We start from the raw sequence: 23397 nt of genomic DNA on the forward strand, positions 1-23397 counted from the left end.
GAATCTTGGAGAATGTTTATCTTGAGCCATTGAGCTATAGCCACCAGATCAGTCTATACAGATCTTCATTTCCTCTGCAGTATTTTCTAAGTATGTCTTTCAGTTAATGAAGCTTTGAGTGGGTGTGACAGGCAGTTTCTTAGATGATACAGTGAGGGCCCTACCACTACTTTTTCAAGGACCTGAAATTTCTTTTTTTTTTTTTAAATACTTAACTTTCTCTTTATTTACTGGTTTTCAGAATAAAAATCTTTCATAGAATTGTCTAAAGGTAACCCATGTTTTTAGTATTATTATCAACTCATAGATTTAAATGTATTTTGTGTATTTCAATCCCTTTTTTTAAACTGATTTTTTAAAATTAATTTTTATTGCAGTATGGTTGCTTTAGAATGTTGTGTTAGTCTCCACTGCACAACAAAATGAATCAGCCATACACATACAGATATCCCCTCCCTTTTGGACTTCCTTCCCATTTAGGTCACCACAGTGCATTAGGTAGAGTTCCCTGTGCTATACAGTGTGTTCTCATCAGTTGTCTCTTTTATACATAGTATCAATAATGCATATGTGTCAATCCCAGTCTCCCAGTTCCTCCCACCCCACTCCTTTCCCCCTTGGTATCCATACATTTGTTCTCCACATCCGTGTCTCTATTTCTGCTTTGCAAATAAGATCACCTATACCATTTTTCTAGATTCCAAGGAACCTGAAATTTCTACCATTCGTCTTTTCTGAAGGGAGTTGCCTGAAGAGTATTCTTAACTAGGATAATGCGTTCTTCTGAACTGTGAGTTCCACTATTGCCAACATCCAAACATAAACCAGCTTCAGTAACGTGGGCTCTGGAGCTCCTGGATTCATACTCTAACTTCATCACTTACTAACTGTATGACCTTGGGGATGTTCCTTAATGCTTTTATACCTCAGTGTCCTAATCTGTAAAATGGGAAATCCTAGTAGTACCTGTCCCATGGAGTTGTTAGGAGGATTAAATGAGTTATACATATGTAGTGTTTAGATCAGTGTCTGGCATGTAGTGAGCATTGCAATACATGCTAGCTCTATTAATAATAATAATTATTAATCAAAATGAATTTAGTTCTGTTTCTTGAGGGGTTTACACATTTATCAGCTACCATAGTAACAGGGATGAGTTTTTCCTCTTATTTAACCTATGCCCAGTTCCAGACAGGTAGTGGAGAGCTAGGCCATGGAGGGATAATCCGTAGACTGATGAAATTTGTTAAGTCTAGGGAATCAGGAGTATTGAATACTATATAGAACAGATAGAGGTACTAGAATAGCCCAGACACCTAGTTGGGAGGCCAAATGCAGATGCATGTATGCCACAGTTTTTCCTGGGTCTGGGCCCCGTATTATGAATTCATATGAGGCCATCTCTACTGGGTGGAGAGATTTCCTTACCTGTTTTACAGTTCAAGGACACTGGATGAAAGACCTTCTATAAATATGTCATTATTGTTACCCACTTGAATTACTTATCTGGTGAGTATGGGTCAAGGAATTTGCTTCAAAGAAAAAGAATCTGTCATTCTCCCAAGATGAAAGAATGGAATACTTTTTCATCTCTTATAGAAAAGTGACAAGCTGTTTGTTAAGCAAGTGAGAAGCGGTAATGGGCTTGTGCTGCAGAAGAGAAAATTGATGGCAAATAGTAGGGAGCATCTTTTTAAAGGAACAGGGCTTGTTCGCCACCAGTAGGAGACCATGGAATATCTGTTGAAGGAGAAATGCTCCAATGTGACTCCCTGAAGACAAGATGATTGTCCTACTAAATGAACAAACCTAAGCACTACTGTCAGCTTAGGCTTGCAGACAAGGTGACGTCATGCTTCTGGCTAAAGAAAAGGTCCTTTGTTGAGATAGAAGTTGCTTATCCAGTAGGATGGGTCTGTGATGCATGAAGGGTTCTTTACACTCTATTTTGGGCACTGAATTCTAGGAGAGGAGATAGGCAGGGTAGAGACACTGGCAGAGGAAATTATTAAGGAAATCCTTTGTGAGTGAAAATAGCAAAGTCTTCAGTCTCATTAAGAATTGTATATTTCTAAAGATTCAGCCTATCTGAGCATGATCTGCAAACTGGACAGTAGCCTAAGCTGATTAGAACTTTTGGTGAGCAGAAGTCGAATTGGACTACCATTCAGAGACAAGTCTATTTTTAAGGATGTGAATGTCAGTGACAGTTTCCCACCATCCCATCTGGGATCCCTTCTTTAATCCTCTCCACCCCGCACCTCAGTCTATATTAGGTGCTTCTCCTCTGGGTTCCCATAGCATTCCGTGTGGAGCTTCACCATAACATTTTAATCTATGTATTTCTAGCTCCCCTGCTAGATTGGGAGCACCTCAAGATGAAAGACATTTTTTTTCTGTGTTCTCAGCAACTAATCCAGAGCCTGGGATAGAGCAGGTGTTCAATAAGTGTTTACTGAACAAGTTGACAAGTTTCGATGACTTAGAATTGTGACATATTTCAGTAGACCAGGTTGAGGCTAATCTTTGCACCATCGATAGATTGTAAGGATGATGATTACCCAATCTGCAAGTAGCTTTAAGGTTTTTAAAAGCACTTGTTTACATATTAACAATTTAAATTTGAGCTCCCCTCATCTTACTTCATGTTTGCATTTTAACTTGGAGCCTGATACATAGTCCTTGGTGCTCAACAAATGTTTGTTGAATGAATGGTGTGATTATTTATTCATTAAAACAGGCCCCTTAGGAGACTCTTTCAGGTAATGATTTTGTTTGCCAGATTTCTTTGAAGGAAGAGAATGATTGACTGAGCAGCAATTATGTGCTAGTCACAATGAGGGATGCTTTTACATCATGTATCCTCACTTTTAGTTAACTTAAATAAAATGGGATTTCTTTTATATGGTAGAAACCTTTAGTACTTCAGACCACCCTCTCTTGCAGTCCTCTGAAAAGTGGAGTTTCACTGATCATTTGTCACAAGGCAACATGTACCTTTGGCAGAGGCTGATACTTTCCAGCCTCTCTGAAGCCTTAGAAAGAGGCTGGCCTATGGAAAGAGGGAAAGCATCCTTTCTGTTGAGTGTTTGATCATGAGGGCCTGGGGAGGAAGGTTACTTACCTGGCTTACAGCTTGAGCTATGTCAGTGAGTTAGACATGTGGAAACTTTGTGCAATAATATGATCAATCTAATGTTTTTCTTGCCAAATTCTTTCTTGTCCTTCACTCTGGCAGCCAGTTTTGTATTTGGGGAAGAGAGTCATTTGTGTCATGGATGGGGAGTCAGTCGAAGACGCTGGTACTTGCCCCTTGAGGTTTTGATGAAAACTCCTTTTGGTTCACTCTGAGGGAGTTTTATATTTCACTCATCATTATGTTTCACCTGACAATACAAATCTTGTAACAGCTATGAAGGTTGAATCTAATTAACTGTTCTTCAAAAATTGTGCAGTGCTACCTCCATAAAACTACACTTAGGGCATTTGTTAGGGAACTGACATAATGACATAAAAATCTGCATGATGGGAGAATGAGTCATATCTCTTTCTTGGAGAGAGACACAGTGGCTACTAACCCCTTTCTACTGAATGCTTCCAACTTGGCAAATTTAAGGCAGCAGTAAGAGAGCCAGCTACACAAAATGATGTACATTACGAGGCCATTACAGATTCCTGGTTGCTGGGTTGTGCACAGAATTATCTTATCATTGCCTATCTCTTTGTTGATTTGGATGTTCTAAACATCAGGATAATTAAAGAAGTAGAAATAAGAGAGTCTTGTACTCTCCAAGGCTTATTTTAATGCATGCAGGCGTGTGTAGCTTAATGCAAAATATTCAGGAAAGAGCTCTTGCTTGGAAAGCTACACTGAATGGGCGATGCTACTCCTAGTGTAAATAATGGAATCTGTTCAAAGGATACTGCTCAAAGCCTTAAATGCTCTCCCACCCAGTAAATACTAAAAACAAGTGACCTATTTGACTCTCTGCCCATTGATTCCTTGTACTTTCCTTCAGGCTTTTTCTCTAGGGCATTGGGGAAATAACTCTTAAGTAGGCCTAGAATGGACTGTGTTCCTGCATTTCACCATGTAGAATAGTATAAAGGTTCTTTTTGACAAATAGAAATACTATCACACTGGCTCAGTTCCACAGTCCATCCAGGCCAATAATTTGTCTGATGAGCCAGAGGATGCTGGTAATGTCTACGCTGAAGTTAGGAGTTTCCTGGAGAATATCCCAGTCCCCCTAAGCAATTTCCACAATTTTCTGGAAAGTCTGAATTTTTTGAAGCCATTTACATGTTCAATCCATAACTTTCAAGGGTACTGAGTTTGATTTACTATCCCCACTTTAGTACAGAGCTAAATATTCATTTGCCCTAAATTTACCATTTCTCAAGCTTCAAGGAAGAATCTTCTAGTTTTAGATTTCTAGATTTTGGTGAATAAATATCGATGCTTATCTTTCTGTACTCTTTGAACATTCTACAGACTCTGATCCTATTCCCTTTAGGTTATCTTTTCTCAAGATTGAGGTCTTACTCTTTTTGTGTCTTTATAAGGTGCCCCCAACCAAATAACCCACTGTGGTCATTACCATTTTCAGAGCTCTCTCGATATCAATTCCTTGACTCCAGGGCACAGCAGGGTTTGCTAAGCAGTCTCCAGCACTGCCTCTCCGGGACACATCCACTCGCTGCCTCCTCAGATAGCGGAAAGCTTCTGCTATGACCAGTATTGCATCGTGCGTCAATGCAGATGTGTACTGAAATGGATGTATGGAAAACAAGATATCATGACAAACCATGCCCCCAAAACTTGCCTCGTTTCTTATAATTTTCATTCATCTCCAACTCTTGTTCTATGAAGTCACCCTCTTAATTACTTGAATCAAGAGATCTCTCTGGGCAAGCTTGACTTTGATCCATTCTAGAATGATGCATCTTACCTCATGTGTGCACATGTTAAGATTATTAAGATCAAATGGCTCAAGGGAATCTCTCTCTTACTCTCAATACTGTGTTTCGTATTGAGTGAGTGACTGCCAAAAGGCCAGCTCCTTTATAGAGAGCAAAATATGTGGGAAGTTAAAGGATGGCATATGTAGATTGGAGAGGAAACGGCATATCCTAAAGCAAGACTGAGTTATCGCTGTTTGTAATAGAAAATTCAGATCTGGTGTTTACTTAGGGGAAAATGGAAATAACTAAGTTAGACAGCTTGAAATTAATTTGGAGGGAAACATTAATCATTTCTGTCTGGACCACGTTTCTGGTGAACTAGGACCTCTGGCCAGCAATAAATCAGTTTTTGTTTCCTTGGGAGAGCAAAATCCAAAGCTGGTTTTTGACTGTAGAAAATTACAATTGTTATTGAGTTTTAAATCTGATAACATTGACAATGCATAGGCAATAGTTCGTGATGCTACCTTTTCCAGGCCAGAACACTTACTTTCTATTTCTTGGATATACTGTACTGATACACTGCTAAGGATGAGGCCAGTCATTTAACACAAGGGATTTGATTATCTGCAATTTGACATGGTGGATGCCTTTTCATTAATGAATCAACAAAGTGTGATTAAAATTAGCTGGCCCCTGTTTTGCAGGGGTGACAAATACTGGTAGAATACAGAATTCTGTTGATTTCTAAAAAAAAAAATGAAGCAAAATGCCCTGGGGGGAATTTTCTGTCTACATAGTATGTCCCAATACAATTGTGAGTGAATGCATTGTCATCTTTACAACTATCAATTTACTTTTCTGACTTTTCTCATGTTACTTTTCTTTCAGGGCCAAGTCATCAAGTATGACTGTAACAGGGGGCATATGTTCTTTCATGAAACAAAAATATCTGTGTCTGCCCGTGCTAGCACTACATAAAGCCAGCGTGGTGGTGCTTTTTTCCAGCTGACTGCATGAACTGTCAGCGATCTTAATGTAGTCCTTTCCAAGCCATGCCCAAATGGCTATTTAATTTTCTACTTTTTCAGCTTCTACGGACCAATGTGTGACCATCTAAAAAAAAAAAGACCCCAAAGGAAATGTTCATAAAATATAGAATAAATTAAGCATCAGGATTTTAATCTCTAGACACTTTTATTTCCTAATCAAAAATATTGTACATAATTTTTTAACATGGGCTTTTTGTCTGTTTGACATAGAGACAGGTTCCATAATGACTAGTACAAGTCAAAGTAATCAGAAAGTTGTAACCACCTATTTAAGTATTTCGTTTTCTTAAGTTATTTGAAGGGTTTTGCTTATAAGCCTGAACAATTCTTCTCAGTAAGTTCTAAGAACTTTACCTTACACATATCATGAGTTACCAATGAATAATCCAGAGCTGAGATTGTCTTCCTTCTCTTTTGTACACCTCTACAACTTCTGAACAGGCATAAATGACTCTGTAGCACCCTTTTCATACTTTTACTCTTGTCCATTTTTTGTGCCTAGCATAGTGCCTGACATTGTGTAGGTAACCCATAAAATATTGAATAAATGAGTTTTTTCCCTCTACCTATTGCCTGCTAAATCTAAGGATGGCAAAACAGCGGATAGGCAGTTGTATGAAAATATAAATTAATATAAGCTCACCTAAATGTAGTGGGCAGATTTAGTCCATAAAAAAAAAGATTTGAATCATCAAAGAAATGCAAATCAAAACCCAAGTGAGGGACTTCTCAGGTGGCACAGTGGTTAAGAATCCACCTGCCAACGCAGGGGACACGGGTTCGAGCCCTGGTCCGGGAAGATCCCACATGCCGCAGAGCAACGAAGCCCATGCGCCACAACCACTGAGCCTGTGCTCTAGAGCCCGCGAGCCACAACTGCTGAGCCTGGGAGCCGCAGCTACTGAAGCCCGCATGCCTAGAGCCCTTGCCCTGCAACAAGAGAAGCCACTGCAATGAGAAGCCTGTGCACTGCAATGAAGAGTAGCCCCCGCTCGCCGCAACTAGAGAAAGCCCGCGCGCAGCAACAAAGACCCAACGCAGGCAAAAATAAATAAATAAATAAGATGAATAAATTAAAAAAAAAACCCACAATGAGATAGTACCTCACACCTGTCAAAATGGCTATTATCTGGGGCTTCCCTGGTGGCGCAGTGGTTGAGAGTCCACCTGCCGATGCAGGGGACACGGGTTCATGCCCCGGTCTGGGAGGATCACACATGCCTTGGAGCGGCTGGGCCCGTGGGCCATGGCCGCTGAGCCTGCGCGTCCAGAGCCTGTGCTCCGCAACGGGAGAGGCCACAACAGTGAGAGGCCCACGTAACGGGAAAAAAAAAATGCTATTATCAAAAAGACATGAAACAACAAGCATTGATGAAGATGTGGAGAAAAGGGAACCCTCATGCACTGTTGATAGGAATGTAAATTGGCGCAGTCACTGTGGAAAACAATAGGGAGGTTCCTGAAAAAATTAAGAATAGAACTACCATATGATCCAGCAATTCCACTCCTGGGTATCTATCTGAAGGAAATAAAATCACTGTCTCAAAGAGATATCTGCACCCCCATGTTCATTGCAGCATTATTTACAATAGTGAACACGTGGAACAAACCCGTGTTCATCAAATCATCAAATGATGAATGGATAAAGAAAGTGATATACACCCACACATATATACATATATAAAGTCATGTCAGTTATATTTCAACAAAAATATATATGCACACACAGACACACATACAATGGAATACTATTCAGCCATAAAAAGAAATCCTGCCATTTGTGACACACAGATGGACCTTGAGGGCATTATGCTAAGTGAGATAAGTCAGACAGAGAAAGACAAATACTGTATGATCTCACTTATACATGGAATCCAAAAAAAAAAAAACTCATAGAAACAGAGAACAGAATGATGGCTGTCAGAGGTCAAGGCTGGGGAATAGGGAAAATGAATGAAGGTGGTCAAAAGGTATAATCTTCCAGTTATAAGTTCTGGGAATGTAATGTATAGCATCGTGATTATAGTTAACAATCCTGCACTGTAGTTTTTGAAAGTTGTGAAGAGAGTAGATCTTAAAAGTTCTCATCATAAGAAAAAATTTGTAGCTGTGGTGGTGATAGATGTTAACTGAACTTATTGTGGTGATCATTTTGCAATACATACATACATCAAATCAGTATGTGGTATACTTAAGAGTAATACAATGTCAATCATATCTCAATAAAAAATAAAATCATCATCTTAAAAAAATGATTTGACTACAAAGGATTCCTCATAGGAATTGTGGCCATATTTACTGAAACATATGAGGACACCTGGAAAAAGCTGGCATGTGTAATGTAATCACTACAACTACAGAGGACCACTTAGCTAGTGAGTGGCTTAAATTAATACAAAAAGATGTTTAACTTACGACTTTTCTAGAACATACCAATTGCATAAAGTAAGGTCCCACTTGTATTGTGTTGATGTGACCCATTCAGGGTGGACCTGCGTAGGTGATTCAGAATGTGTCTCTTTTCTATGTCCCATCGTTCCTCCTTCTTCTGTTCTTGCCAGGGAGGAAGGATATGAGGATGGGTATCTTGAAACCATGAGAAAGGAAATGTCCCCTCCCCTTTCCTCTTTTAGGGAGGGGCCTTGAGCCTTGACTCTGCTTTGATCCCTCATCTTGATCACAAGGATCCCACAGCCATGGTATATACGTACTTTCACGTACATATCAGGAAGAAAGAATTTAAAGTCTGTTTCATACTTGGATCAATGCACTGAGGGGATGGGTTACTTAAAAAAGATACATTGGAAGGATCCTTTGTGTAACATGAATAACTTTCCCCCCATTTATCTGTTTTAATTCCTGATTTTTAAATAATAGGATTTCTAGCCATAGGGGAACACATGAAAAATGTGTACTTTAAGCATGACTTTCTGCTTTCAGTGTTCTTATCTTGATTTCATGAAAATGAGCAACTTAGGTAATCTAATTATTTAAAGATACTTTTGCAGGCAGGAAAATATTTCCATTCAATATACGTATAGGCAACATGCACTCTGTATTAGAGCCTAATTCACTTGGGTGTACTGAGATTCATGAAACTTATTAACACAAAGTAATCACATAAATAATGTAAAATCTAATTTTCTGTTTCAGACTTATCAATTTTCCTTACCTATTCCCACTGCCCCCAGTCTTTGCCTGATTCAGGTTCTTGTAATATTGTAAATTATGAGCATATTAAAAATGAAATTCATTAAAAAATTAAGTTAACCTTCCCAAACGCTGGGTTTTAAAAGACCTCCTTCTCAATAGCTTCTTTATTTGGGAATTTAGTTTTCAAGTGCAGCAGTAGTATCTGCAGTTGTGTTTTAGCATCCTTGAAACACTTCTGAGGGGCGACCACTTGATCACTGGATGGCCGTAAATATATAAAGGCCATACTGAGATGCTCTGAAAAGCTGGCCTAAGGTTTCTACATGTCGTGGAACATTACCTTTAGAGGTGCATTCTTGGCTTCAGGGAATTCCCTTTCATCCAGCCTCACCCAGCGCTGTATGAACTGCTGAACCATAGGGTTTTCGTTGTTGACAATCTGGAATCCTGTAATGTTGGCTCCCCCGTGCATGACTCTTTCTAGCAAAATATCAGTAAAACCCTAGAAAGAGATTGAAAGAGAATAATGATTGTGGGAGGTCATGCATTCGTACTCACTGTATCTGTTGGTTAGAGCGCTAAGGAGGAAATGAAAGTTCCTTCCCCAGGATTCTTCTTTAGCAATCAAGGAAAACCTGGACAGATTGTTATATGTCAATTATATCTCAATAAAAACCAAAACCACAACAAACAAACAACCCTGATATGGACTAATTCTTAGGACACTCTGGCTCTGAAACTACAGGCATGGTGGAGAAAATATACATCCTTCCATTTTAGTGCCTATGTCTTTAGTGTAGCTGCTGCAACGACAAACATAGGTGTCAACTTCAAATGTTTTTATTTCTTTCATTTACCTGTATTTTTAGTTTTTCTTCATTGAGTACAAATACAATGATTCATATAACTGGAAAATGTTGAAAACGTTGACCCTAGCTAGAGGTATCAAAAACTCTTCTTCAGCTTAACATGCCGAATGCAGCAGATTGCTTCAGACTCTAATAATGAATACTTTCGACATTTGTAATTTACAGAAATGCCAAAAAGCGAAACTGACAGCTTGGTTGTATATGATGGTACAAACCCCGGGGTATGTCTCACATGTGTCCCTGAACGTGTTTTGACATCTACTTCATAGCATCCACCATTTTCTTCTTCTTTTGTCTCTTGCCAATTGCTGCTGATGCGCTTGGGTCTTCAATGGGCTCGAGCCAATTTATATTCATAAAGAAACGGAAAGAATTCTTCCCCTTTCCTTTAGATTCTCCCCCCAACATTTACATGTAAAAATTTTCAAATATACAGAAAAGTTGAAAGAATTGTACAGTCACTTCAGATTTTACAATTAATATTTTTCTATCCATTCATCAATCCATTTCGTTTTTTAGATACCTTTCAAAGTAAGTTGCAGATATTAGTATACTTCATACCAAAAGACTTCAGCACGCAGGCCATTAACTAGAGTTCAGTGTTTGCAGTTTCCATCCATCCTTCCTTCCTTCCTTTCCTTCTATCTTTCGGTAAAATTTACATCCAGTAAAATGCACAAATCTTAAATGTACCACTCGATGAGTTGATAAATGCATACACTATATTACTCAAATCCCTACTATTTCTCTAAAGTTTTCTTTTTTTACATTCTAAGTTTTCATTGAAGTATAATAATCATATAGAAAAGCGTTCACATGTTTATTTTTTTCTTTTTTTAGAATGATAAGGTTTTTCTTTCTTTTTTTTCTTTTTGGCTGCTTTGGGTCTTCGTTGCTGCGCGTGGGCTTTCTCTAGTTGCAGCGAGCAAGGGCTACTCTTCGTTGTGGTGCACAGGCTTCTCATTGCAGTGGCTTCTCTTGTTGCAGAGCACAGGCTCTATGCGGGCGGGCTCAGTAGTTGTGGCTTGCGGGCTCTAGAGCACAGGCTCAGTAGCTGTGGCGCATGGGCTTAGTTGCTCTGCAGCATGTAGGATCTTCCCGGACCAGGGCTCGAACCCGTGTCCCCAGCATTGACAGGTGGATTCTTAACCACTGCACCACCAGGGAAGTCCCAGTGCACACATCTTTAAATACAGCCTGATGAATTTTCACAACCTGAACACATGAATGTAACCAATATCCTGTACACCTCTCTCTCTAGTCACCATCCCTACAACTGCTTCTTTTAATTCTGCATTTCTTTAACATGGTCAACAAGGCAGTCATAGAAAATATTTTAGTGAAGCAGCTTTTTCAGTTATTACTCTCAGCCCCATTCCTCTTCCTTTCATAAGTGGGATAGGAGCCAATGGAGACTGGACAAAGGGACAAATAGTTTGCATCACTGAGAACCATTCCTCCTTTCCAGTGACCCCAAAGTACTTTTTAAAATTAACATTAACTTGTTAGGATGAGTTTTCTCCTAAAGGCCTCCTTCCTGAAAGAAACTAAGACTCAGTGTTTTCTCCCATTTGCTCCCCTCTGCACTGCAATCAGCAGAGAGGCTTGCCTGTGTGTAAAGCCTAGCAGAGGCTCCAGATGGGGCTTAAGCCTAACTGTTATCCAACTCCCAACTCTCACCCCCTAAACAAATACACAAATAAAGAGCTGAGGGCAAAACTTTAACAAATGGCTTTAAGTCGTTTACTGTGCCAAACCATACTTGCCAGTTAACAAGTATTACACAAGAGCATTGAGCAACTACCCATCTGTCTGCTGGCAGGGGTGAAGAGTGGGCTCTCTGGGGCTCTCCTGTGTCCTAAAAGCCTGGCCTGCGAGGTGGAGCCCCCTTCCTTGAAAGAAAGGGGTTGAGAATGCTTCTGCCACCATGTTGGTTCCCAGGGTCAATGGCCACAGTCTGCACTAGGAAGTAGTATTTCTTGTGTCTTTTATACTTTGATAAGCATCACACCCCTGTTTACCTCATACCTTAGCATGTTAAAATGGCAACACAGGATTAACAAAAAGGAGGGCGAGAGAAAGGATCCCAGAAATCTCACGTCTGCCTTAAGGCATAAGAGCCAGCACTTCAGTCTGGTTACTCACCGTACCACTCCTTTCCAGAAACATTTTACCTCACTACCTTTTTCTTACAAGAGACACTAGAGGGGTCCAACTCAAATTTACCTCACCAGTCACCTCTGCTTACTTCCAGGAGGCTTCACTCTGCCACACAGGCCCCGTGTATTCCCATTTGGCTGTCTTTCTCTGCAGTAGCATACCATACCACTGAGGACCTAGGAGTTTCTCAGTCAACCCGTGTTTTATGACAGCTGTATCTGGGATTAAGTTCTGGCACCCCTCAGACTGGAACCAGCCTGGCTGTCCTCGTGAGATTAAATGCGTCCACGGCAGCACAGATCAAGCCAGGGGAAGGTCACCTCAAATGGCTCTTCTGTCTAGCAAGACCTGTGCAACACTAGCTCCTACTAACTGCCCTGAAGATTTACCCGTCCACATGTGCAGAATGCCTAACACAGCCCCGTGGACAAAATGGAGAGAGCAGAAGTGTGGTAGAAAAAGAAAGGAGACACTGTAATAGGCTTTTTTTGTTTTCCTTTCATTCTCGTATATTTATTTTCATGACAAAGGTTTCACAGTGCTTACAATAACTGTAACAACAATAATTGTAAAATGGGAATAATGCTGATGAGGAACCCCTTCTATTTTAGTAAGAAGTCTGATGAAAAGTAGTTTTTCCAATAAAACTGTACTTTTTATTTTTATTTATTTTTTAAACATCTTTATTGGAGTATAATTGCTTTACAATGATGTGTTAGTTTCTGCTTTATAACAAAGTGAATCAGCTATACATATACATATGTTCCCATATCACTTCCCTCTTGCATCTCCCTCCCTCCCACCCTCCCTATCCCACCCCTCTAGGTGGTCACAAAGCACCGAGCTGATCTCCCTGTGCTATGCGGCTGCTTCCCACTATCTATCTGTTTTACATTTGGTAGTGTATATATGTCCATGCCACTCTCTCACTTCGTCCCAGCTTACCCTTCCCCCTCCCCGTGTCCTCAGGTCCATTTTCTATGTCTATGTCTTTATTCCTGTCCTGCCCCTAGGTTCTTTAGAACCTTTTTTTTTTTTTTAGATTCCATATATATGTGTTAGCATACGGTATTTGTTTTTCTCTTTCTGACTTACTTCACTCTGTATGACAGACTCTAGGTCCATCCACCTCACTACAAATAACTCAGTTTCGTTTCTTTTTATGGCTGAGTAATATTCCATTGTATATATGTGCCACATCTTCTTTATCCATTCATCTGTCGATGCACACTTAGGTTGCTTCCATGCCCTGGCTATTGTGACATATGACTCTTCTTGAATTATGGCTTTCTCAGGGTATATGCCCAGTAGTGGGATTGCTGGGTCGTATGGTAGTTCTATTTTTAGTTTTTTAAGGCACCTCCATACTGTTCTCCATAGTGGCTGTACCAATTCACATTCCCACCAGCAGTGCAAGAGGGTTCCCTTTTCTCTACACCCTCTCCAGCATTTATTGTTTCTAGATTTTTTGATGATGGCCATTTTGACTGGTGTGAGATGATATCTCACTGTAGTTTTGATTTGCATTTCTCTAATGATTAATGATGTTGAGCATTCTTTCATGTGTTTGTTGGCGATCTGTATATCTTCTTTGGAGAAATGTGCATTTAGGTCTTCTGCCCATTTTTGGATTGGGTTGTTTGTTTTTTTGTTATTGAGCTGCATGAGCTGCTTGTAAATTTTGGAGATTAATCCTTTGTCAGTTGCTTCATTTGCAAATACTTTCTCCCATTCTGAGGGTTGTCTTTTCATCTTATTTATGGTTTCCTTTGCTGTGCAGAAGCTTTGAAGTTTCATTAGGTCCCATTTGTTTATTTTTGTTTTTATTTCCATATCTCTAGGAGGTGGGTCAGAAAGGATCTTGCTGTGATTTTTGTCTGCCTATAGTTCTGCCTATGTTTTGTAATAGGCTTTTATGGAGATGAAAGGAGAGATCTTGTTGCTAAAGGGCAAGAGTTGGCTGGCTATTGGTCCTAATTCTCCCTCTGGCCTATTTGTGTACGTTTTGCTTGTTTGTAATCTCTAATCGGATTCTATGGCTTGAATGTTGCCCTGGTGCCCAGCATTTAGATGCAGCAAGTCACAGTTCTCAAGGTTGAGATAATCAAGGCTGCATTCTCCCTAATCCCTCTGCAAAAGCACTAATATGACACAGCTAACCAACAATTATCAAGGACACAGAAGGGAAAAGGAGAAAAGAGGTGAATGGCAGAGAAGGGGATGTAAGGAAAACTGTCTGACTGAAAGGCAGGAGTTGGTTGACTCTTGATTGTCCTATTTCTGATACCTTTTCTTCAAAAAGAATTATCTTTTTGTATCAAATATTGCTAAATTCCATGGTTCAAGTGGCACTGACAGTCTACAAGATTGTAAAACTTAAAGCTTGATTCTTTCTACAGCCTCTTCAGAGACACTAATGCGGCAGAGCTGACATCCAACAGGTAGGAGAGGAAAGGAGGAAAGAGAGAGAGAAGGATGATGACAGTTCAGAGAAACGTTCTGCTTACGGGCAGGTTTGGGTGGACTCTAGTCTTCTCCTCCTATCCCACCATTTTAAGGCATTACACCATCCCATAATAACCTTTGATGGATTTTTATCGTTATGACATCTATAACCCTAAAAGCAGGCCAAAGACCCCCCCCAAACTTGTGTAAAGAGCAGGGGGTAAGTGGTAGGAAGATGGAAGTTAGGAGAGAAGTATGGGCTACTCCTCCTCCTATCCCATTATTATTATTATTATTTTGGTACTAAATTTATTAAAAACAATTTTTTTTTGGCCATCCCATGCAGCATTCTGGGATCCTAGTTCCCTGACCAGGGATTGAACCCGGGCCCTTGGCAGTGGAAGCCCAGAGTCCTAACCACTGCACCACCAGGGAATTCCCAGTACTAAATTTATTTTTAAGAATCAAAATGGAGGGACTTCCCTGGTGGTCCAGTGGTTAAGACTTTGCGCTTCCACTGCAGGGTCTCGGGTTCAGTCCCTGGTCGGGGAACTAAGATTCCACATGCTGCACTGCGTGGAAGGAGATATTAGAAAAGATATTAAAAAAAATCAAAATGGAGATTTAACATACCTTCCTCAATTATTGACAAAGCAAATAGAAAACAAAGACACAGAAATGGGAAGATTATAATAATACATTTTGATTCAACAGATTATCCCATAATTTTAAAGCATTTCATCCATTCATAGCCTCTGGTTAGATCTCCTCCTTAGGCTGGTGAACCACAGTCTTCAAAGTGGTAAAATTGAGGCTGAGTCTCTTAAAACCTCTCAAAAGACATTGACACAAAAGCGATGATCACCAAACATATGGATGGTATAAGGGGGGAATAAAAGGGGAGAGGTCAGTGGTAGAAAGATGGAGGTTAGGAGAGAGGAGATGGTTAAGAAGGGAGATTTTGCTGGTTCCTGGTCCACCTCCTATATCTATCCCATTGTTTTTTATTTCTAGAAGAAGTTGCTATTTTTTTCTAGAAGAAGTTGCTAGAATCTATGATCATGTACAACCATAATTGGGAAAGTTGTAAATTGGGGCCTAAGTATACCCATAGCTTCATTGAAATAACCAACACAACAAAGCTGACCAGCAAACACACGACAGGTAGGCAGGAAAAAAGGAAGGGGAGTGAGATGGATTCTGGCCGAAAAGTAAGAGGTGCCAGGGTACTGGTCCTCCTCCTCTGATATCTAAATTTAAGACACTGCACTTTTCTAGAATATGTTGCTAGATTTTTGTTGTTGTGCTGGTCACACCCCCTCATGTATCCCTGAAACCCATGTAAAGACACTGAAGCAGAACAAGAAAATAAACCATGCAGAGTGTATAGAAAAGGAAATAAAATGACTGTGGCAGGGAGTATTCTGGTAGGATGATGGAAGTTAGGAGAAATGTCTTGATTCAGGGGAGAAGTTGGCTGTCTCCTGGTTCACTTTCTCTACCTTTGTGATTATTTTAAGACATCCCACTTGTCCATACCTCTTGCCAGAATTCACGGCTTGAGTTGGCTACAGTAGAGACCCTGAGGTGGGAAGATGTCTGTCTAAGAACTCTGAGCAGGAACTAATGCAACAGAAATGACCTTCAACCATCTGGATGATAAAGGGGAAAACAGAAGATGAAAGACAGTTATAGAAATTTGAAGTTGGGATACAAGTTCTAGCTACGGAGCAGGAATTGGCTGGCCCTTGGTCCATGGTCACCTCTTATTATTTTAAGGCATTGCATTTGTTCACAACTCTTGCTAGTGTTCTCTTTATGACTTGGTCACAGAAGGGCCTCAAGTTGAGAACACTGGCACTGAGTCTCTCCAAAATCTCTGGTAGACACTAGCACAACCAGAATGAACGTTAAACATCTGGGTGATAAAGGGGAAAATAAAGGGAGGAAGGTCAGTGAACAGAAGTAGTGCAGTGACCAGACAGTAATACATGTGAATACAGATGGATTTTTTTTATTATTATCACAAAATCCTTGTCTTTAGAAAAAGTATAAGTTTGACTACCAATCTAAATATGTGATAAGTAAGTTTACAAGTTTTTACTTTTTAACTCATATCCTTGGCTCAGAACAAAAGTAATATTTAAAGTTCTTTAAGTCTTTTTAGTTCGTTCTCATTTTTGTTTCAGGGTTTAAGTGCCTGGCGCAAGCACTTCTTCCAATAGTAACTGCTTAAAAAAGGACAGAAAACCCATATCCTTTTATTTAATACATGCATTTAAACATGTCTGACTTCAAAGGAAATTTCTGTATCATGAATTCTGTTTCCTCGCTGAGCTTCATCTACTATTAAAAATTATATACTTTAAAATAATATAGTTTGACCGAAGACAAAATGCATTCCAGTAGATTTCTTTGATATTTTCGTGGGAAAGGATGGCTCGTTTTGTTTCAGCAGGTTGCTGTTTTATAGCAATTGCTCTGTTGCTTCACCGAATCATAGCAGTTCATTTGTTGCTTAAAAATCAGTTTCTTCTTCTGGCATCTCCCATCTAACCAAAGATATTAGAATTTCTTCATTTTCTTTTTCTTCACCTTTTTCCATTTAAAATTTTGAGTGTGTGTGTATGTTGGGGGGGCAGTAGATAATCATGATTCTCACATAGCTGGGCTCTGAGAATCAACGTTTTTAACATAAATGTTACTCGGTTATGATAGATAACATTTATGATACATAAAATACCTCAGCCAATGAATTTGTTACATTTTAAGGCTTAGAGTCTATAAAACAAATTAATTTCTTGTTTTCTTTTGGAATTTTCAACTCGAATTCATTTTTTTTTTTTTTTTTTTTTTTTTTTGCGGTACGCGGGCCTCTCACTGTTGTGGCCTCTCCCGTTGCGGAGCACAGGCTCCGGATGCGCAGGCTCAGCGGCCATGGCTCACAGGCCCAGCCGCTCCGCGGCATGTGGGATCCTCCTGGACCGGGGCACGAACCCGTGTCCCCTGCATCGGCAGGCGGACTCTCAACCACTGCGCCGCCAGGGAAGCTCCGGAAGCCCCCTTGAATTCACTTTGAATGAGCCACCAATGAGTTTCCAATTAGAACCTCTCTTATACTCTAGAACCCCCTTTTCTGTCTACCAACTAAATTGACTTCCTTATTCCATGTGTGTCTTAAAAAGAATGTGCCCCAAAGCAAAGTTGTTATATTCCCTTAAAATCTCTTCCTCTTCCTGTATTCCTTCTTTCAATTAATGGCACTTTAAGCCTATTGGGTCACTGGGTATGGGGCCCAAGCACCTGTCTTTTTTTTTTTTTAAATAAATTCAACAGGTGACTTTGAAGCACAAGTGGGTTTGAGGACCACCAGCCTAGTTTATCGTCCTGGCTTCCTAGGTGGTGCTCCAACTTCCAGTTCTTTACCTTTCCAATTTATTTTTTGCATAATAAATTTATCTTCCTAAAATATCTGTTAGAGCATAATACTCCTTTCCTCAAATCACTGCAATGATTCCCTGCTTTCTACAGACATACTGACAGCTGAATATCTTGACTTGACCTTCAAGGATTTCCATTATCTGTTATCTTTTGTTCTCTTGGCCTTATCCACACCTTTTCCTTCAAGAGACCTCATGCTCTAGCCACATCGCTCCCCTTTAAACCTTGGTACCTTTGTTCTGTAAGGGCCCTCACTTCATCACTTATAGCTCTGGGTGTCTACTGAAATTTCATTCTTCAAGGGCCATTTCAATTAGTAAAATAATGACTAAGAAACATCTATATTAAATTTGTCTCTGTATTCTCTACCAGATAGTAATAAGGCCAGTTGTGTCCCCCTTTTGCCAGTTATTACATAGGCTCTTGCACATTGTTGATTGCTTATGGGCTCTTGTCCTCCTTCATTGTCGCACGCCTTCCCATGCTTTCCATGTAATACGTTTATGTGTAAACTCCACACTATTATTGCTAAGTGACTCCAAGGTTCCAAATCCCCTGCTGTACTGAGTGGAATTTCTGTTGAGCCCGTTTTATTATTTCATAGGGATTTTAATAACTAGAAGTGATGATCAGATACTCAATGATTTTTGTGTGTTTAGATTAGATATCAAATTCTAGTGCTCCTTGCATTTCACCAGTTTGGTTTGCTTGAAATTGTGTTTTGTTTGTTTTGTTTTTGCTCACTGCCATGATGGTCTCCTTTCCTTTGGTTGGTCCAGTAAACTGTATGCAGAGGGAGAGATTAAAGGAGATGAGAGAAGGCAGAGAAAGGTTGGAGGCAATCCTAGTGCTCACAGATAGGGCGAGTTGAAACTCTACTTCCTCACTTTCTATGTTCTAAGTATCGGTACACTTGACTATTTGCCTCTGTGCAACAATGGCAACATTTGTTGGAAATATGAAGTTATTCCTCTGAGAAGGAAACTACTCATTTAGATTTGTAAGCTCTGCTATAGTTCAATTGCATTGCTTCTCAGTCACATCACATCTGTTTGAGCCAGTGACTGTTGCCCACATCTGAACCCAGCAGTATAAAACCAACCATGACCTCTGTGCCTAATGCAAGGCCTTGTAAGCTACCTTTGATCAATTCTCCAAGGCCATCTTTTACACAGACACTAATTACACAACTGGCATCCGAAGAGAGATTGTCCTTGATTTGAGAATAGCCAGACAACTCAGTCTTCCAAGGATCCAGATGACTTTGGTATCATCCTGTCTCCCTTGATTCATACATATAGTACCGCAATTCAGTTTCCTTCTGGTAAGATAATTGAGGTTTGGAAATAGATATATTCAAGGCTTACTTTTAGAGCACTTATTTTTAAGATATTATGTGGCGATTTCCTTCGTATAATATTATTGTTAGGATACATTTTGTACAGAGAGGAAAACAGAGACAAGATGAGTTGGGTGACTTTCATTGAGTTGATGGTAGATTATGGGTGAGAAATGAGAAAGGTGGCTTGCCTATATGGAAGATAAAAGCAATAGAATGAGGGTGGAAGGCTGCCAAGGAGGAGTATCTGTCTCAATTTGGATGAAGGCTGGCTCTGCCTTTAGTGCCGTCTGAATTGTTCATCTGGGTGATGCTTTGATGGGGAAATGCATGGTAATTGTGGTGACTCGAGTTATCAGATTGCTAATGAGAGACACAAGTCGTTTTCTAGAAGCAGATCCATCCTCCTGGGAGGATGTAATGCCTAGAGTTAAAGATTACACCATATAAATTAGCACTCGATTACAGGTTGCTTGTATTGTTCACTCACTGTTTTATTCTCTAATCCAATTAACAAACATACTTCGAAACCTTCTAAGTGCTATCTGTTTGTACAGTGGCGAGCCATAACCAACTTGGTCCCTAACCTCACAACACTTTAGTCCAGTGGGAGTTATCTGTATGAATATACAAATAATTACAAGTCGACATAAATGCTATTAGTGGGAAAAATAGGCACTGATCTCTTTTTTATTAACAGTTATATTGAGGTATAATTTAAATACCATAAGATCCATCCATTTGACACTGATTTTTTTTTTAAAGCAAAAATCAGATCATGTCTCTCGCCTGCTTGAAATTCTTCAGTGGCTTTCTGATGCTGTTGAAAAGAGCTAAAACTTAACCCGGCAGTAGCCTTAGATAATCCAGATCTTGAGGCTCACTCTGCTGTAGCCAAAATTGCCTTCTAACAGTTCAGAGAGGTATCACACTCTTTTCTGCCTTAGGACCTTGGCACATGTTGTTCCCTATGCATTACATGAACTTTCCCTGATTCTTCATATAATTAGACCTTTCTCACCATTCAGATCATTGTTTCAAAGTCACCTTCTCTGAAAGCCCTTCTCTGGCCATACTATGCAGAGTTTTGACTCCCCACCCTCTGTCTTCTCTTCATTCCCAGCACAGGTCCCAGCACCTGTTCTACCTCCATGCCAGTGATCCTAAGTTGTGCCAGTTTGGTCTGTTCAATATGTTTATACGGTTCTTAAAGAGACCACCTTCTGTCTTCCTTGTAGTAGAGTGAACAAGGTATTGGGCATATACGTGGTATATAGAAAAACGAACTTGTTATAAAAATCTTTAGAGTAATACTAACCGAAGTATGTGTGGACTGGTGCTGGTCTGCTGTTTGTTACCAGTCAGAGATGATAGAAGGAGAGAAACTGAATATAAGCCTTTAGTTTATAAGCAAGTTGACAGAGTAATATGGCTGTTGAATCTAATACTAAAAAATCTTGGGCTTGTATTTTATATGTCTTGTTTTGTTTATTTCATGTTTTTTAGTAATTTATTGTTGTGCTTTTATTGTGTGAATATTTTGGGGAAAATCTGGCCCTTCTTCACAGATAATTTGAGAAGCACTGTTTTAGCAGATATGATGTGGGAGGGGCCCGGGGGAGAAAACAGAATTTTTTCAATGCATCTTGCTAGAACATTGAGTAGGAAGTGATCTTTCCTTGTTAATTTCAGGTGGGGGTGTGTGTGGGGGGGAGGCAGGGATGGTTGACTATAATGGAGGCATTTTTGGAGAGGGGGAATGAGAGTCTCAAAGTTGGCTACTTTAAGCTGACAATTGCCTGTGTCTTTCTAAATGCATGGTAGGGCGTTGGACCTCTGCCCAGTCCCCACTCCTCATTCCCTTGATACTCTGCTGTATCCTGTCTTCATTTGGAGAAGAAAGTGAATCCTGAATCATCAGAGAAGCTGTGTACCCAGGGGAGGTGACTGGGCTCCTGGCATTGGGGACCAGGGGGGATTTTTCCCTTCAAGCTCACCTCCTTTGCCTGTAAGGCTGGGCTCCAGCCCAGTGAGCTCTGTGTTTACATGCTATCTGCTGAGGTGTCAGTGATCACAACACGTGACTTTGAGCATTTGAATTTTTATTTAGAACATTAAAAATGGAAGTACAAAGAAAGGGAAAGAGTAGAGAACAGAACAAGAAGACCTGGGAGGGGAAGGGAGCAGAAGGGAACAGTTGTTATTGGCAAGCAAAACAGCAGGATTCAATGTCATTCAAACTTGTTTTCTCTTTAAACAAAGTGGGCCCCTCTCTGTTTCAGGTACATCCCTAGATCTGGGAAGCTGCAGAGTTCACTTCTCCAAGCTCCAGTTACTCCTGGATGCTTCTTTGGAGTTCTATTTTTTGACTAATGCTTTTGTTTTAGTAAAATTTTAGAAAAATTAGATATAATCTAGTACTCCCCATCGTTATTTTCTGGCATACTAATCATATGAATGGGGCAGATGGTGAGGGAAGGAGAGAAGAGAGAGCAAGAGAAAGAAGAGGGATGAGGGAGCAGGGGAGAGGAATGTGTGTGTGTGTGTGTGTGTGTGTGTGGTGTGTGTGTGTGTGTGTGAGGGAGAGAGAGAGACAGGATGAATATGAATGTAGCAGGGGAGAAGACAGTGATGGAGATGTAACTGGTGCCTGCTAAGATACATTTCATATTGGCCCATTGGACGCGTTTCAAACCCAGATTCACAAAGCTGTCCTTGTGTTTTTAAGTCTTTTTCTCTCTGATTACTTCACCCTCATAAATTTATAGTTTATACGTCATTCATATACATTTACGTCTTTGCAGATGTTCTTATGTGACCTTTGTGGGGCTGGCCTTCTGTCTCACTGAGATGCTTGGGTGGGTAAAATGAGAAGAGCGAGGTGCTCTTGGGAAAGTGTCTGACCAGCCTGGACTGGAAGCCTAGCTTGGCAGTGGATTAGCTGTGAGACTTCAGACAAGGCATGTATTTTTTCTGAGCCTGTTTCCTGATCTCTAAAAAGCTTGGGGGAAATGGGTGGGTAGGAAGTCTCTCCTCACTGGAGACATTAAAGGAAAAGCCTAAAGAGAACAGCTAGCCCAGCAGGGAGGAGTCTCAGCTAGGCAGCTCTCCTCCCCCTTTGTCTCCAGCTAGCCCAGCAGGGAGGAGTCTCAGCTAGGCAGCTCTCCTCCCCCCTTGTCTCCAGCTAGCCCAGCAGGGAGGAGTCTCAGCTAGGCAGCTCTCCTCCCCCTTTGTCTCCTGGCACAATGGCTAACTTGATCACCGGTCCTACGGCCCTCCCGCTGGCAGCTGACATTACCTAACTTCCACTTGTAGGGTCCACAACTGTCCCCGACCCTGGGACCAGCCTCAGCCTAGGCAAGGAAACCGTCGGGTCTTCTAAGGCAGAGGTTAACTGGCGCAGCACTGAATGAGTCCTACCGTGGCTTACGGTTTCCCCTGGCGCCTCAAATGTTTGGGGATTTTTGGTTTATTTGGGGGGCTGGGTACTGAACATCTGTTGTTGGATCATCTCAACCCGGATCCAGTTTGTTCTGTGTCAACTATTAAATGGCTTTGATTGATCTTTTAGAGCTGCAGCTCTGTTTAGAATGTAGCTAAGGGCACTCAACACCTTGCTTGGCTTTTGCCCCCCTGGACTGATTTGAAGTCTGCTCTATGACAATACCCCAAGGCTAACAGGGCTCTGCCTGTGCTCCGCCACTTATGTCCTCTATATTCACCCAGCTGCTGCGCCTACACTCTCACTCCTGGCCTTCCCTTGTCCAAACTGACCCTCCACGAGGGAAGAAATGTAGAGCTGGAAGTCACCTTGGAGTGTTTTTCAAATTTTAGCCTCTAATATACCCCCTTTACAGGGTTTTTTTGCCACATGGGTGGATCATTTGAACTAGTCTTTACCTCATATATTTTCTTTACATCGACTAAGCTTTTTAATCTAAATATCTAATTTAGCTTCATAGAATTGACGGGAGAGTTATCTTTTTTGAATACACATTTAATATAAATTCAAAACTAATCAGTCTAAGAAGTT

At 40.5% G+C, this 23397-nt stretch overlaps 1 protein-coding gene and 1 long non-coding RNA gene across 5 annotated transcripts in view; one reads left to right on the forward strand and one right to left on the reverse strand.

The window, feature by feature from the left end:
- Positions 1–23397, forward strand: part of LOC132418504 (uncharacterized) — a 330667-nt gene that overhangs the window by 92904 nt on the left and 214366 nt on the right. The gene's annotated exons all lie outside the window — the stretch shown is intronic.
- Positions 1–23397, reverse strand: part of GRIA3 (glutamate ionotropic receptor AMPA type subunit 3) — a 288864-nt gene that overhangs the window by 84105 nt on the left and 181362 nt on the right. For all 4 annotated transcript variants that reach the window (XM_060002406.2, XM_060002403.2, XM_060002404.1 and 1 more), the window contains exons 6-7: positions 9451–9612; positions 4602–4769 (exon numbers count right to left, since the gene is read on the reverse strand). In XM_060002406.2, coding sequence (XP_059858389.1) covers positions 4602–4769; positions 9451–9612 — 330 coding nt within the window. The remainder of the gene's footprint in view (positions 1–4601; positions 4770–9450; positions 9613–23397) is intronic.

The sequence above is a fragment of the Delphinus delphis genome, chromosome X (genome assembly GCF_949987515.2).
Source record: "Delphinus delphis chromosome X, mDelDel1.2, whole genome shotgun sequence".
NCBI lineage: Eukaryota > Metazoa > Chordata > Mammalia > Artiodactyla > Delphinidae > Delphinus > Delphinus delphis.